General features: G+C 37.7%; 1 protein-coding gene across 1 annotated transcript in view; it reads right to left on the minus strand.

The window, feature by feature from the left end:
• Nucleotides 1-294: 294 nt before the first annotated feature.
• The window catches only part of LOC122811776 (keratin, type II cytoskeletal cochleal-like), a 41958-nt gene continuing 24345 nt past the window's right edge, over nucleotides 295-17907 (minus strand). The window contains exons 7-8 of the mRNA XM_044083834.1: nucleotides 9765-9985; nucleotides 295-914 (exon numbers count right to left, since the gene is read on the minus strand). Of these exons, the coding sequence (XP_043939769.1) occupies nucleotides 674-914; nucleotides 9765-9985 (462 nt within the window). The 3' untranslated portion in view covers nucleotides 295-673. The remainder of the gene's footprint in view (nucleotides 915-9764; nucleotides 9986-17907) is intronic.

Below are 17907 nucleotides of genomic sequence, written 5' to 3' on the forward strand. Positions count from 1 at the left end.
GAATGCCCATGAGATTACTTAAATCACTTTGCATACACAAGTTCACATAACTAGTCAATCTCATAGCAGTAAATACAGAAATTAAAATGTTGTGCTTGCCTTGTAGGAAATAAATCACCTTCACTGCAGTATGGCAGTAACTAACTAACCACACAAACACACACACATACACACACACACACACACACACACACACACACACACACACACACACACACACGCACACACTACATTCGTATATATATATATATATATATATATATATATATATATATATATAAATTGTATGCAACGCGAGAAACAAAATTACTCAAACTTGTAGACAGAATTTTTGGAGCCAAGTTTTACAAAATATAAAATAATTTTGAACTACATGACAGTGTTTAAAGGCTTATTCTGAAAATATCATTAGCAAATTGACAATAGTTGTTCGAAATATGTTACTTAATTGCATGCAGAAATGATATAAAGATATTTAATACATTATGTCAAATGATTGATAGTTATTCACAGTTCATGTTAGCAAGGGTTTAGGAACCCCAAAAGCTGGTACTAAATTCAAAGGCAGTGAAAAGATACATTCCCAGTATGTCCCTGTTGTAGAAATTACAGCATTGTAATATGATTTTTGACAGTAAGTACAGGATCAATATTTTAATTGAAAAATCTTGCTTCACCGGAATGATCGTTGGCTACTATTGGTGCTAAGAACTGTCTTTTTAACAACACTGCCACCAGAGCTAAACCCACCCTGAAGAGGTCTTGATCCACCACCCAGACTCAGTGCACTACCACCAAGAGTGCTTGCAAGATTCAGTGACCCTCCTGCACTCGATCCAGCACTTCTGCCCGACATGGTGGTCGTTGTCTGCTGCACGTAAACCTTAGTGTCTCCAGTAACTTCACCTGTAATCCTGTAAGGAATGTAGAAATATTTATATTTGTACCAGTAATGTATTAATTTAATTGCATCCACATATGTCAAGATTTTCTCTCTGTGTATCCACTGAAATGAGGTGCACTGAACTCAGTCAGACTATCCCAGTGTATAAATGCAAATAAATAATTACTAATTTTAAAGATATGCACCAATCAAATTTGTTAACATGATCTTGCAATCACAAAATTTATCAAGAAATACCTCTAGATCAAATGTTTAACAATGTAAGAGCTGGCTACATAAGTACTGCATGATAACTAATGCTGAAAAGACATCTGGTCATCAGAAAACCACTGTTGTAACAAACTGCAGCATAACTGTGAAAAGTATCTAAACACAGAGAAGCAAACCAGTTTTACATACACACTCACATACACTCACGTACACATTCAAGGACATTCTAGGGCAAGGGAGAAAAGGAGCTGTTTTACAGGTTGGAATAAAGACTAAGATCACCTTGGAATGTGATATGAATATGCACACTGGAGTCTTTTTAATGTGAATAGTGTTATTGTTTCCTCTAGTACCTTATACTGTGCCAAGTCTCATGTTAACATATATCAATTTTTCCTATTCCTTTCATTAACCCCAACTATTATATATTTTTTATTCTTTCTTCCTTCCTTTCTTTCTTTCTTTCTTTCTTTCTTTCTTTCTTTCTTTCTTTCTTTCTTTCTTTCTTTCTTTCTTTCCAGACTGAGCTGGCTACTGAGACACATATTAGTTCAAAAATATCGCTGTGTACCCCAGAGCTCTGGATGTGCTCTCTACTTCTCTTGCCATCCTAGCACTTTCTTCCACCTTTCCTCCTGGTAACTCATTTGTGACTAAATGAGGTACTAAATACAAGGAATGTGGGTAACATCTTTGGTCAGCTGCCTCTGTCATATTCTGACTTGTTCATCCAGTGTCAGACCAAGCAGTATACTTATTGCCACCCATCTTCACTGAAGTAAGTTTCTGATCAGTGACATAATCCCATCCCACTCCACACTGTCACTTCTGATGTCTTCACTCCAACATGTCTCTTTGTGTTATCTCCATATCCCTTCCAGGGTAGTCTCTTGAACTATATTCCTTTCTAGGCTATCCTTCCCTACTGAGACATTATTTTTCTCTCAAGCTTCTCCATCCCCTTTCCTTGTTTGATTTCTACTGCTTAGACTCTATACTGTTACATATTCCTTTTCTGTTTTCTCTGTACCCTTCTCCTTGATCTCCAGATCCTGCCTTTGGTATCAGATCTCACTTGCGCTTTCCCTCTTGCTACCTGTTTGTCTTTGTATTTTTAACATCTATTGCTAATGATCTTTTCATCTTCTCACCCTTGCCTTTTCATCTCCTCTTTTATCCACCCCCATGTCTTCTCTTTGATATCTCAAGTAAAACATTAAACTTTTCTGTCACCTAACACTCCCATAATCATTCCCAATCCTTCCTACCACATTTCCCTTCATATTCTTCTCAGCCAACATAGTTTATTCCCCATCTTAGCTTCTCCATTCATTTTTGTCACTACCCAGCTTAGATTCCAGATCTGCCTTTGCAAGTCCTAAACTTTCCGATGCACTCTATATCCACCTCCCTTCCACTACACTCTCAGTCCATCTGATCAACTGTTATTTCAATATATGTTAGTTTCCTGATGCTGATCACCTCAAAACATTTAGACGAACAAATCCTAGTCCTAAATATAACTTAACCTGTGGCATGGTGAGCTTAGACGTGGCATATTTAGAAAAGTGGTGGATGTGGAGAATGTCTTTCCTAATACTGGCTTATGCTTTCATAGATGAATGATTTGGTTATAAGTTTACGGGTAAATGGCATAGGAGGAGTAACATTCATGAAACGAGCATTCATTCAGCTATTGTGTAAATTCCACAATTCCCTCTGCTAGTCCCCAGCCTGATATTTGTATATCCCACATTTTTCAACTTCTGTTATAAGCTAATTGATCTCTTTTCTCTTTATCCTATACTCTTCTTTCCCTTTATAGTTCTGTATCTCAGAGTGCATTGCCTTCTGCTACAGTTTCGAGTCCTAGTCAAGCTTTGCAAGCATGCTTATCCTAGCATTATTAAAATTAAATAAGCAAGCGCACTCATAATTTCAATTGCCAATCACCTCTTCTTTATGTTTTTTCAGAATTTGTCTCCTCTGTTTAATTCATTTTAGATGGCAGAAGGCCGAGATGGAGAGTGAACACCTACCATTTTTACATACATTCTTAATCAGCATAAAAGTGCTCAACTTCTTAGACTGGCAAACCCCAGATGGGATTTTTCTCGCACATTGTCAGCTTATAATAAAAAGAACAAAACAAACATTTCCATATATCTGTATATGTCACTCCGAAAACAGTCCACCTGAAAGATCACTAGCCACACAGCAAAGAACAAACCGCACCTTATGCTTGAGATTATGCTACATTGCCACCGCATATTGTTAGAAGATAGAGAACACTAGCTTTTTCTACTCCTCCATCCCTTAGCTCAATCTAAGCCTTTCTCAGTTTTTGAGTCCGTAGACAGTATGTAATGTTACTGTGGCACAAGTGTTTAAATCATTTTAATTGGAGCACTGTATTTTGAAAAGCCTGCTTTTCTCTGAATTTGCAGGAAACTGGAAAAAAGATACTTCATTGGAGTTTTGTACAAGAAGACACACACTTGACTTTTCTAAGAGTGATGGCATGGCATGTTCAGAGGTGATTACATTAGGGGCAGTGGTTGTGGGGACACAGGCCCCTATATAGGTGGTGCAGGAACCCTAAATAAAACACTAATTTCACACAAATATTTAGTCCTGGGTCTTCTGATTACAAGCTCTTGCATTCAATGCAAATTGATCGATATTTTTTAGGTGATCCAGCAGTTCTCATTTCATCACAATACCACAAAATTAGTCAGAGCTCTCAAAGCTAAGTCAGACAATGAAAGCAAATAACATAAATACCCTAATCATATAATAGAATTTCCTCAGACACTACTCTTATCACAGTCTGCTCAGAAATAATTCAGAATACTAAATATAGAACTGTGTGTCATTATTTCTAGTTAATAACATGGAATAGTAAACACAGAAAAAATGATATTATTTACATAACTGAAAGTATAGCCCTTTTGGGAAGCAACCCATAAGCAGAATGGTGTTTCACCCTTTATTGTATAGTTCTTTTGCTTAAAAATATAAATATGTTAATTTACATCTAAGCTTATTGTTTTTTAATTAAAAAGTAATGACTGCCAAAAATATGGACTTCTAATGAAGTGTCAAAAGCAAATTGATCACAATTCTCTGAAGGACTGCATCCTTGATAAAATATACTTTTATCAATAAAATGTTCAATAGACATTTTATGTATGCAAATAAAGGTTTTGTAGAATTTCACAAAAAACACATTTTGAAGTACAGTACAACTGAAAATAAAATCAAAGTCTGGAAAAGCATAACTAGTTTTAGATGCCCTGACAGTAACGCTGTTAAAACTGGGTCAGTTACTGAATTAGGTGCTAAAGAAGATGGCTGGTAATAGCACAAATTGCACCCAAAGCTTGTTTTCCCATTCTGGATGAAGTGATGAAGCATGGGTATACTGCAATATTGACGTCTATAAGAGATATCTGAGTATTGGCTAGAGGGTGTGGACTTGCCTGCCAAGCAGTCCTTTCATAATAGCTGTTTGTTATTGGGTATATGAATGCAAACACATGTCATTGGGCTATCACAACTGTCCCTGCTTTGGTGGTGTGTGTATCTGTATGCCAAGGAGTGCTATTAAGTTCATACAGACAAAAATTAAACTCAACAGTTCTGAATGCTACCCATGATGCCTTACTCTCTATCACATCTACAGACAAAGGGAAGTAAAGGCAGGATAAATGGGTCAGTACAACATAAGAGCCATAAGGTACTGGGTACAGAAAGGCAAACTTCACTACTGCTCAATGCAAATTATAAGTGAAAAATTCTTCATGTTGACCTACTTACATTGTGATTAATATCAACAGCTTCTGCTATTCTATAATTTGAACAGTTATGAGCATGCAATAGTAGGATCTTGGAATCCTACATGTTTTCATACTGATACTTTTGAAAAATATAAATGTTTGCAAGAAAATGGCAATCTTGGCAGGGTAATGTTGTAGATTTATTATTCTATTCTATCCACATTAATTAAATTGCTACCCACATTAGATGGAATGATTGTTTGAATTAAAGATATCAGGAGTAGTGTTATTTTTTATATTATTTTATGTTATAGAATACCTAGTATGGATAATAATGCTCATATTGATTATTTAAGTCTTTTGGAGGGTCCTATAGATCATTAGAGCATACTAATATTAGGGGATTTTAATTATCCAGGAATACTATGGCTTGAACTGCCTAGGAAAACATATTTTGAGAATAAATATATGAATTTGATTTTTGGTAATGGTTTGACACAAATAGTCATGGACATTACTAGAGGGAAGTATTTGCTGGATTATGTTGTAATAGATAATCCTGACCTCTTTAAGAATATTGAGGCTATTATGCTTTTAGGATCTTCTGATCATAATGCAATGACATTTGATTTTTTTTTTGTTTAAAAATATAATCTGGTTAAAGTTTCAAAATATAATTTGAATAAAATTGACTATAGTTAACTAATACATAATGTTCAAACTGAAGATTGGGATGGATTATTTGAAACCCTTCCCATGGAGAATATATATCAGTCACTTGTAGATTTATTAATAGGTAGAGTTAAACAGATATTTTGTCAACTAAAATTAAAAATACTTTATCTCAGTGGTGGAATAAAGAGTTGCATAGACCCATGAAAAGGAAAAAATGACCATTCAATTCCTATAAAATGTATTTAATGATAAGGAATAAGACAGTCTATGATAAAACATGTATGAATTTAAAGCTAAAGATTAGGAAAGCAAGAAATAAATATGTGTTTAGATTAGTTAATGATACATCTAGTAAAAAAGAATTTTATAGGTATATTAACTCAGTGAGGAATAATTCTGTTATAGCTAACTCATTTAGAATAAATAATCCCTGGGATTCAATAAAGCCTACACTATGTGTACACTAAGTGTACACTGCTCTGATTGAACAGATAATACAGGCGTAACTCATACCTTCTTCCTCCTAATTTTAGCTTTCCTACAGATTTTCTTGCAGCTTCAAATACTGACAGGGATTCATAAGGGTTACCACAAAGTGTTGACTACATGTACACTTAGTGTAATCTTTCTGAGTGACTAGAGAGCACAAAAATGTTGTAGGGATGTTTTTGAATTAATATCATGTTCACTTACTGTACACTTCTAGACTTTATTGAATCTGGCCCAATTTTGCTATAACTGATCATTGGATTATATCTAATGAATTCAGTCATTTTTTGCATTGAACTGGGATGAAGTTACTGACTCACAATTAACTTAAGAGGAAATGAAGGTTAGGGAAGGATGTCCAATCATTATGAGAGATTTCGTTTTTAAGTTATCAAAAATAAATAAGTTTTCATCAAAGGTCCAGACTTAAGACTTAGTATACTTCTGGTTTTTGATATCATGTTTAAAAAAATTGTGTAACAAGGATATGTGCCAAAAGAATGGCAGATCTCTCATATTGCTTCTATATTAAATAAGGGGGAAAGGGATTGTATTGCAAATTATAGACCCATAAGTTTAACTTCGTTCTGTGAAAGCATTTTGAAAGATGTGTAGCATAATTATTATGCATAACGGGTACTGATTTATCTTTTATAGATATCGAACAACATGGATGTATGAAGGGAAGATCTACATTAGTTAATTTGATTGGTTTGTATGAATTGTTTTTCTTGGTTTATCTAAGGTATTTGATTGTCTACCTTTCTTGGTAATTAAGAAATGTTTGCAAGAACTGCAAGTAAATAGCTATCTTGTTAGATGGATGATGGAATGGCTCAAGAATTGTATGCAGTCTATAAGATTCAAGGGAACATTGTCTGATTCTTTGTCAATAAAATTAGGTGTTCCAGAAGGTTCAGTTTTTGTACCATTTCTCTTTTAATATAGTTGGTTAACTGTCGCCCAAAAAGTGAGTTTTGTAAATGTAAATATACTGACAATTTTAAAATCAGTTTTATGCAAAATCATAATGATTGTGAATCAGTGAATGCTTACACGAATAAATTATCAGAAAAGATGATGTTATTAGGTTTGAAGTTTAATACTGATTATACTTCACAGTTAGATTTATAAATCATTCAGTGTATTTTTCCAGTGTTTTATTAAAGGTAATCCAACAGTCTAATGATTTGGGAATTCTGTTAAGTCCTAACGACATTTGATAAACATATTAAAATATATGTTCTAAAGCTTTAAGGAAGATGGAATGTATTGTGAAATCATTCACTACAACAGAAAATAAATGTTTAGTGCAATATTTGTATCTTTTATTAGACCAACTTTGGAATATAATAACATTTTTTTCTGTTCTCACACAGGGACAATTGACAAAAACTTGAAGTACAAAGAAAGTATACAAAAAGAATAAGCTCTGTTAGGTCATTGGATTATATGTCTATGTGCAGGTATCTACAACTTTATTCAATAATTTGTAGATACCATCATGGTAAGCTAATATTGCCCTACAGTATTTTTCTTGATATTGTTTTGCAGGCTATATTTAATATTTATCCTTTTAATAATGAATAAAAAGAACTTAAGACATAATAATTCAAATTTTAAATTCCATTACGTAATATTAAATTCAATTTTTCATTTATTATAAATAAAATGATATTTCTTTGGAATAATATTCTGACATAAAGATGTGTGTCACAAAATGTAGAAATGTTTAAAAAATCTTTGGATGCCTATATAGCAGATAACATTTATATGCCTTATGCAAATGAGTCAGTGCACCTAGTTGGCCATTAGGCTTGACTACTGTAATAAAACTTATTAATTTATGTTCTACAGGTTAGGGAGGCACAGCTGTGCAGCAATTAGATTTGCTGCCTCATAGCACTTTGTTCTCTAGTTCAATACTTTATTGCAGTGCTTCTGTATAGATTTTACATGACTTCCCTGTGTTTGTATGGGGTTTTGCTAGGTGATCTCCTCACCATCCATATCCCAAAAGATATGCTGTAGAAAAACTGGCATGCCTCCAATTTGCCCATAGGTTTGCATGCTGTGTGAGAGTGAGTGAGCACGGAAGTTATACAATGGTTTGGTTACTTATTCAGGATTCAGCCTTTTCCTTGTGCCTAGGGTTATCACTCATCCTTGTTTTCATTCTTAATTTGGGCAGTGATGTTCTGTGGGAAAAAAAAAACAAGAAAACTTTGCAAATGTACTGATACTTTAGAAGAAAAAAATGTTTTCTGACTTTGGTCTTAATGTTGCAGGAAACCATACTAATATATATGAAATACATTAATATGATATAAAACAAAACAAAGAACCAAAATTCTATATTACGGAATCTTTATTTTAGTAATAAAATTATTTTTATTATTGTAGACCTAGTTTGTCCTCATCTGTTTCGTATTTAGTATGTCCCTCTTCAGGCATCTGAAAATATGACAACCTTGTCTGTGGATAGGCTCTGTCTCCTCCACAAGCACAAGGTGGATTGGAATGGGTTGGATACTCTATATTCTGGTTCTGTAAAATACCTTGTTGAGGGAGCAAATTTAAATTGCTTAAGGAGTGACTTCACAAAATGATAATTTTGTGCTTACTGATATTAGCCAATGAAAGAAGGAAGGGATTATGTGGTCAAATTAACATAAGGGGCAGGCAACTGGAGGTACAGAATTCACAGTCATGGGAAAACCATAGACTATGCCAGCACACAGTGGGTGGAAGGTCGAGGCCATACCTCTGACCTGGGGGGCAACATATTGTAGAATTCAAACTCGCTCATTCTCAGACATCTCTCTCACACATATCTCTCTATCACACACACATGTGTATGCATGCACAAACACATACCCACACATACACAGACACTCATCTGTTCCCAGGTTGGAGAAACACAGTTAACGTACATGTGGGAAGAAAACTGATCACCAAGCCCAAAAAAAAATGTGGATCTAGGGAGGATGTACATATTCTGCATGGAAGGAGACCCAACTAAAGACAAAACTGAAGACCATAGCACTATGAAGCAGTAATGCTAACTGCTGTGCTACTGTGCCATGATGAATAGAGTACATTTTAGTATAAATCATATTCTGAGAGCTTCTAGAAGCAATTCTAAAATTCATCGAACTTTGTGAAAATTAATAGGAATACAGTTATGTTATTCTGCTAATTTCTAGGACAACTGTGCAAAGAGTACTTCTTTGAAGTAACTATAAGTGTAAATGATACTTAAACAATGGGAATGGCTGAGAAATCTGAATCCAAAAACGTATTCAAAATAATTAAGTCCTTATGTGGAAGACAGGAGCTCCTTCAACTCCATACTTCATTCAGCATTACAGCTAATATAGTGATGCCACTTCTGTGTAAATTTTCAGTTGTTTAGGGCTGCTATTGCAGTGGTCAGTTCCACCCACTTACACTGTTTGTAGTTCTTCAGCAAAGGAATTTAGAAGTGTAGCTGATGAGAGTGTAGCCATTCTTCCCTGTATTATTCATCTCATTTAATTAAGAAATAAGAAATTCCAAGGTTCTAGAGAAACACTGTCAGTAATGCCAAATATTATTGTATTCTGAACTATCTTGTAGAAGGTGTGATAAATTGCCTGCGTATGATAGCTATGCAAAATTGTGCACACAGCTTAATATCTTAAAATGATTGGTTTTAAAATGCATACCTCTGCTCTTCTCCTTCCAGCAATTTCCTGTAGCAAGCAATCTCCATATCTAAGGCCAGCTTAATGTTCATCAGTTCCTGGTAGTCACGTGTCAGATGGGCCATGTCCTCCCTGGCCTTCTGTAGGGCAGCCTCAAGATTGGTCAGCTTCAGCTTGGCATCCTTAAGAGTCATTTCACCACGTTCCTCTGCTTCAGCAATGGAAGCATCTAGATGGGCATTCTGTAAAATGCAAGTTAGTATTGAGAAAATCATGAATTTACAAGCCTTTTATACCAAGAATCTATGAACAGCAGCCTTGAATTCCTGTTTAATAATTAGGAGCAACTTTCGCTATAGCATTGCAAACAAAATATTACTATGGCTTCGCAATAAGAAAACAGTGAAGAAGATGTCGAAGGTGCACACAGTGCATTTCCAACCATTACTAATAAAAAATTAGAACAGTCAATGTATGAAGGGGATATGAATTTCATATGGCTTAAGCAACAATTATTCTAGAAGTATCAAGTTATTTGAAGATTACTTGTAGGTTACAGATCTGTCTAAATTAATACCAGAGACATTGTTACTGACTTCAGGAACATGTGTAGTTGTTCTTACCTGTGAAGTATAGACCATCTAATCTAAAATAATTCATTCATTTGTTTTAGGGCTTTGTATTCAAATAACATTGCAGTGTCATATAAGACTGATAATGTCTTATTATGATGAAAAACTGCAAGGTAGGTATGACAGGGATACCCTATGTTTGAAAAGCTAAAGACATATTTTGCACTATAGTTTTGTTCTTTACATGTCTACATCTGTATTCAAGAATATCATATCTATTTTCAGATTCAATGTAATTTATCAGTGTGGGGGTGTTTTTTTCTGTTTACTAATTTATCCTTACTGGAAAATATGATTGTGCTGCATGGTTTCCCTAAAGATAAAACTAATTTTGCTAAAGGCCTATATAGCCAAAAATATTGCATACATCAACTCTATGTAGAGACATGTTCTAAATGAAAATATTTGTAATATGTACATTATGAAGTCCAGTTATTATCTATTTATATGGCATGCATTTTGTACAGTGCCTCTGATTTAATAAACAAATGTGAACACAAATGATTTTTCAAGTTTTCCCATCAGTCTTGCTTTAATATCTGGGAAACCATTTAAACTTAGTGGAAGCTTGGATTCAATAAGTTAAGAATTAAAAGATATAAGTGAATAATGCAGCAACTGTGCCACTCGTCTTTCCAAGTGCATTTAACTTTTTGCTTAACTTAAACAACAGTATATAAAAAGAAGTTATGACTTAACATAACATTCCATCTGCATTATTGATCTTCATTAATCCTTGACTGTCAGCTCAGTTTTGAGCTGTGGAACCGACTCGACCTTTTACTTCAGCTTGCGCCCTCCAAACTCTCGAGCCAGACTCTAACCATAATGCTCCTCTGTAAATTAACTCAGATCAAGTTTGCCTAAATTAATGGCAGATAAGAAGTAAGAATATAATTAGAGACCAGATATCTGTCACTACAATAAAGCCAGTTCTGGGACAATTCAATCCACTAAAAGTCTCATTATGGGGGTTGGAGGGGGATGTCAAAGATTAGTGAAGATTGACAACACAGATGGAACATTATGGTAAGACATAACTTCTTTATCCAATGTTGTCAATCTTCACTCACTCCTTGACTGTGGGACAGAGTCCCCAGCTACTTTAGTCTTGGGAGGTCTCACGGATGAATATTCCTAAGCACCATCGAGCCAAATGATGTCCATCCCCTTGAGACTTGATCCAATTTGTAATGAATGATAAAGGTATGTGGGGAAGACAAAGTGGCCACTGCACAAATATCATCCAATGATGCTCTGGCATGAAAAACTGCAGAATTGCCACAACTGTAATTGAATTGGCTTTATCTGGGCGTGGAAGTTGGAGCCCTTTTGACTGACAGATAAAAGTAATACAGTCTCTAAGCCATTTTGCCAAGGTAACCTTTGAAACAGGATTACCTAAAGACAGAGAGGAAAAGGCAACAAATAATTGGTCAGACTTTCTGAAATCCTTTGTTCTGTGAAGGTAAAGACATAACTGTCTGTGGACATCTAATAAATGAAGGGAATACTCCCCTTTATTGGTAAAATTAGGGAAGAAGACTGGCAATGGAAGTGTCTGATTTAGTTTAGATTCTGAAAATACCTTTGGTAAAAAGGATGGACTGGTCCTAAGGGCAACCATATCCTTGTGAAATATTAAGTAGGGAGGTTTGCAGGATAAGGCCTGACATTCAGATACTCTTCTGGCAGATGTAATAGCCAAGAAAAATAAAGTTTTCCAAGACAAAAACTTTAACTCACAACTCACTGATGGTTCAAAGTGAGACAAAGTAAGGGACTGTAGGACTAATGTTAGATCCCAAGGAGGAATATGTTCTTTAAATGGAAGTCTTAATATCAGGAGTCCCTTTAAAAATGCTTTACAAAGTTTCTGTGACATTAGAGATGAGCCATCAAATCAAATATGAAAGTCCAAGATTGCTGCTAGATGAACTTTAATTGTTGATGCAGAGGCACCAGATTGATACACATTAGCTAAGAAATCCAAAATCTTATGAACAAGGTTTGAATACGGATCAAGCTCATTGTTAAGGGCCCAGTTCACACATTTTTTCCCATTTACTTTGATAAAATTTCCTAGTTGAAGGTTTATGATGAGCCTCAATAATTTGTCAAACAGGAGAGGGAAGGGAAGGATGCCTGGCAACCATAGGAATTGGAGAAGCCATGCAGTGAGCTTGAGATGCTGGAGATTCAGATGAACATTGCCTTCCAGATGAGACAGCAGATCTGGAATTGGGTCCAAAATCCATGGTTTCCAAAGAAGATGAGGCCAGAGGAAGGGAAACCAAACCTGTCGAGGCCATAAGTGAGCAATGAGGATTACTGAGTTTTCCATTGTCTTGGCTTTCTTTAGAAACTGAAATATCAGGGGAGCTGGGGAAAAGGCACAGAGAAGACTGGGGGAGGGCAATCATAGAGAATAGCATCTTTGGGTGACTCCCAGAGACGGGGGATTAGGATAAAGTAACTTCTGCACTTGGTGTTCAGAGGTGAGACAAAAAGATCATAGCAAGATTCACCCCAGTACTGAAAAATCTTGTTCACCACTAGAGGATTGAGAGACAACTTATGAGGCATAAGAATAGTTCTGCTCAGCTTGTCAGCTATCATGTTGGAGCTCCCACAAATGTGTGGGGCCACCACGTAAGATCTTGTTTGCAGCGATTTGTAACCACAATTACGTAAGACATTGGCTGGTGCATCAGAGACCACTGGGATGCCTGTAACCATTGCAGGATTCGCATGTGATATCTTGCTAAGGGGACAAGAGTCATTGCCACTGCCATTGAGCCTAACACTTTTAGGACTAATTTTGCTGGAACTCTTTTGTTTCTTAGAATTTGTCTGACTTGGGATATAATGCACTGTAGTCTCTCTGAAGGTCAAGAAGCAGTTCCTGTAACAGTGTCTAAGCGGGCTCCAATTCATTCTAACTGCTGAGAAGGTTGTAAGCTTGACTTTTCTAAATTTATTGTTATGCCTAGAGATGCACAGAGGTGCAGAGTGTAATCTCTTACCTGTTCTAATTGACGCCTGGTGGTAGCAGTGAGGAGCTAGTCATCAAGGTATGGAAAAACCCGAAAACTCTGCAGTATGAGATGAGCTGCAACCACTGTCATGCATTTGGTGAACACCCTGGGGGCCATGGTGAGTCCAAAAGGCAATGCTCTGAATTGAAAATGACTGGCTCCCAGCTGGAAGTGCAGGAACCTCCTAGAACATTTGTCCATTTGTATATGGTAATACACATCCTGGAGGTCTATAGTGCACACCCAATTGCCTTTTTCCAAGAATGGAAGCATGTATTGACTGTACCAAGACCATCCAGAATTTGGTTCACTGAACTGCCTTGCTGAATTGGCTGAAATCCAAGATGGGTCTCCAGTACCCTGTTTTTTAGGCACTAAAAAGAACCATAAGTAAACTCGGATCCTGTTTGGTCTGGTGGGACTTTTTGGATGACTCTTTTGTTGAGCAATTTTTGAATTTCTGGGACTGCTGCTTCCCTATGACCAGGTGGGACATCCGGGAGGTTTTTTTTGCGTGATTAGGGGTAATGAAGGTGAGATTTCATAACCTCTGGATATTATTCTCTGCACCCATTTGTCCATAGTTAATAGTTGCCGGGCAGATTGGTGCAGAGAAAGTCGCCTTTGATTGCCTCCAGAGGAGGCCAATTGGGCCCTTGCTCAGGGGTGCTCATAGGAAGTACCAGAGAAAGATTCTCTGGACTCCTGGTTTTTGGGTATATTTCTGCCTCTGGGGCAGTGACTTCGATTACTTCTCCCTCTGCCTCAGGGAAAGTCCTTGCCACGTGAATCCTGGAAAGGCCTTTTGGATTTTTTAAACCATAGTCTCCCACTTCTCTGGTTCCTAGAGTAAGGCCATTGAGGAGTAGAAGAACATACGCCTATAGCAGAAAGGGTCTTACCATCTTTTTCACATCTGGCTAGTGTGTCTTTTACCTTGGGAACAAAAAGGGCAGATCTGTCAAATGGAGCATTGATGAATAATACTTTAAATGGCTCTGCAAAGTCACACAAGCCACAAGCGCATCCAGGAGTGCCTTCTAATGGCTATGCCTGAACCTACTGCTCTAGTCATCCCTTCAACTGTGTGAGCAATCAGCCTCATGGACAAGTTAGAAATTGCATCAAGGGTTGCTAGCTGAGAGGTAACTTTGTCCTGTACCCCTTCAGTCACTGATCCTGAGAGGGTGTCTGAGAGCTCCTTAATCAGATCCCTCTGTAACCTTGTAAAGTGTACCATATAATTCAAGGACCTGACAACAAAGGTCATTGAAGCATAAACATGCTTCCCAAACTTTTCCAAAGTCCTAGACTCCTTGTTAGGAGGATGAATAGTTGTACTTTCCTCAGCAAGTTCCTTCTTCATGGCTACCGCTATCACCATGCCATCAGTGGGTATACCTTTGGAACAATGTGGCTCATCCTTAGGGGCTGAGAGGATTTGATCAGGCCTCTTGGGGATTGGCTTAATGGAGTCAGGCATCTTCCACATCTGCTGAGCAATAATTTTAATAAGATCATCAGCAGGTGGAGAGATCCAAAAGGTAGAGGGCTGGGCATGAAAAGCCTCCAGGTATACTGACTCCTCCAAGGAAGGTTGGATGGAATACCAGCCACCTGTCTGTTTCAGAATTTCTAGGATGTTGCCAAAGGAAACATCATCAGGTGGTGACCTGGCAGAACCTTCCCCTTCATGAAAATTTGTATCTTTGGTGAAAGTGTCCTCCAGGCAGTTTAAGTGCTTCCTCTTGCACTTCTTCTTTGCAGGTGCTTCTTCAGGGCAATGTTCCAGGGAAGTGTCCGAAGAAGAAGCCACCAAAGTGGTTCTTTTCTGGGTCTTTTATCCCCTCTGTCTTGGGGATGAGATGAATGGCAGCTCAGGTCGAGGAGATGTGGAAATTTGTCCCAACAGGGATGGCAAAGACTGTGAGTCCCAAATGGACAAAGTATTCTCCATTATTCAGAAGGCTGACCCCCCATAGAGGAATGGGAGCTCAGAACCAAAACAGACTCCTTCAGAACTGGGATCACACCCCGTACCAAGGAGGTGGCCGCAGAAACAGAAGCCTGGGTTGATCCTACAAAGGCCTATGCACCAGGGGACATGGATGGCTCCAAAGTTAAAAAAATCAGTCCATGCACCTTGGATCCAACCAGGGAAGATCAACCCCAGGATACCTCCAGTGCCGAAGGGCTGGAGGAACTCAAGGTGGCTCTTGGTGTGCTAGAGACAAAGTTGCTACTGGAAACAAGGCAGCCAGTGCCAAGAGTGTTGGAACTGAGGGCTCCAAAGTCTTAATAGGAGTTGGAGGAGGAAATAGTGGTGTCATAGACGAAAAGGTTCTGATGTCAGGTTGGCTAAGAACCAAAGACAATCCCCTCACCCCTAGAAGCTGATCCACCAGTCTCATGATGTCAGCCTCAGAGAGACTCTTAGTGGATTGAACTGATGTTGTAGATGGAGACCTAGGGGGTCTGACATCGAAGAAGGGGCTAGGTGGTTTGTCTATATGAGGATTAATAATGGAGAGTACCTTATTTCTAGGTACCAAAATCAATTTTGGTTTCTCTGGTGCTGATGGACTCATGGAAGCCAATGTCGATTCTGAGGAATCGAGAAGTTTGGTGCAAAGTCCTGAATTTGGTGCAGAGGAAGTGGTCGGCACCAAGGAATGTTTTGCTGCCTTCTTTATCAGTTCTAAAACACTGGGAACCAAAGGAAAAACACTTCCTAGAAGAGGCTGAAGAGGATGAAGATGAACTGGCTTCAGTCTTTGACCCAGAAATGGCCTTGTCAAATTCCAATTTGAGAAGCCCTTTTAAGACTAATTTGTTTTTACGTTCTGTGAGAGTTGTCATAGAAGCAACATGACAAATCGAGCAACTCTCCTGTAAATTAACTTTCCCTCGGCAGTAAATACATAAAGTATGTGCATCTGAATTAGACATTTTGCCCTGACACTTCACTCAACTCTTAAAACCTGAGGCGCCCTTAGATTTAACAGGTGAATCAGCTTTCCCTTCCATTTCAGTCACACAGTCATACAGTGAGAGAAGAAAGGGTTTTTTGTTTGTTTGTTTTTTTGATAGGATTAAAGGAATAGAAATACCAACTAGGGGAAAAGAATGAGTACCAACAATGGTACTTTGACAGAAAACTACCAATGGTAGAAGAAAAGTAAATGATAAAGACACTCACGCATACATAAAACTGTAGAGAGGAGTGGATAGAAAAGAAATACACTAATAAAGTAAATAACATGAAAGTGAAATTTGAAGTAAAATTTTCAAGAAAACTCACTGAAATATAGCCAAAGCTCGAGAGCAGCAGAAATGCATCTGACAAACGAAATAGCAAATGAGATCTAAGATAATTTACAGAGAAGCATTATGGGTAGAGCCTAGTTCAAGAGTTTGGAGGGCACGAGCTGAAGTAAATGGCCAAGTCAGTTCCGAGGCTTGGAACTGTGCTCACAGTCATGGAATGAGTGAAGACTGACAACATCAAGTCAGAGGTTATACTTGTTCTGCACATTCAATGAGACCACTGTGGGTATATTCATTTATTAGGGCACCTGTTATTTAAGTAACTGTCATTAAGTGAATACATGTGTAAACAAATAAAGAAGGTAGATTGCTGCAACATCAGTTGGAAACAACTGAAATTTTATTTAGCAGAAGGGGTTTATAAAGTATGCTGAACTGTACTGTCGACAAAACAACAAGGACCCATATATATATATATATGGTTCTACCTGACATAGGCACACCGAACAAACACGACAACCACATAACCGACATACATAGAACAACACACGCGAAAACAAACATAACAACGACACACGACATAAACAATAACCACACAAAAAACAAAACACATCCACAAAACACCACAACACAAACACACCCACACACAAAACACATCCACCCACAACCCACACACAAACACACCCACACACCAAAATCCTTACAAGCCCACAACCCAACCTTACCCCTACCTCCACACGTACCTAACCGCACCCTCACCTGCCCCTCCTAACCTAACTCTAACCCTAACCCTAACTCCCCTAACCAACTCCCTTAACCCCCCCCTAACTCGAACTCACTTACTCCACTCCTCCCCTAACCCCAACGCCTAACTCCACCCACCCCCCACCTAACCCACTAACTAACTAACCCCACCCTATCCCCACAGACCGTCAATCTCACACACGCACCCACTCCCCTCCTGCTCACTGCCCGTCTCACACACACAGCACACACAGCCTTTCCCCATCGGCGCATGTGTTGTCATCCGTCGTGTCCGTCATTAGTCTTCTGCACATTATCGATGTTTCTTGATTTTCGTCAGTCTTCTTCTCTTCTTCTTCTTTCTGCTCTCAATTCCAGCTGTTTGTCTCTCTTGTCGTACCAATGAAGTCAGAGTCAGGTATATATATATATATATATATATATATATATATATATATATATATATATATATATATATCTATT

This window comes from Protopterus annectens, chromosome 9.part0, assembly GCF_019279795.1.
Source record: "Protopterus annectens isolate FY-2018-M chromosome 9.part0, PAN1.0, whole genome shotgun sequence".
NCBI classification, from domain to species: domain Eukaryota; kingdom Metazoa; phylum Chordata; order Ceratodontiformes; family Protopteridae; genus Protopterus; species Protopterus annectens.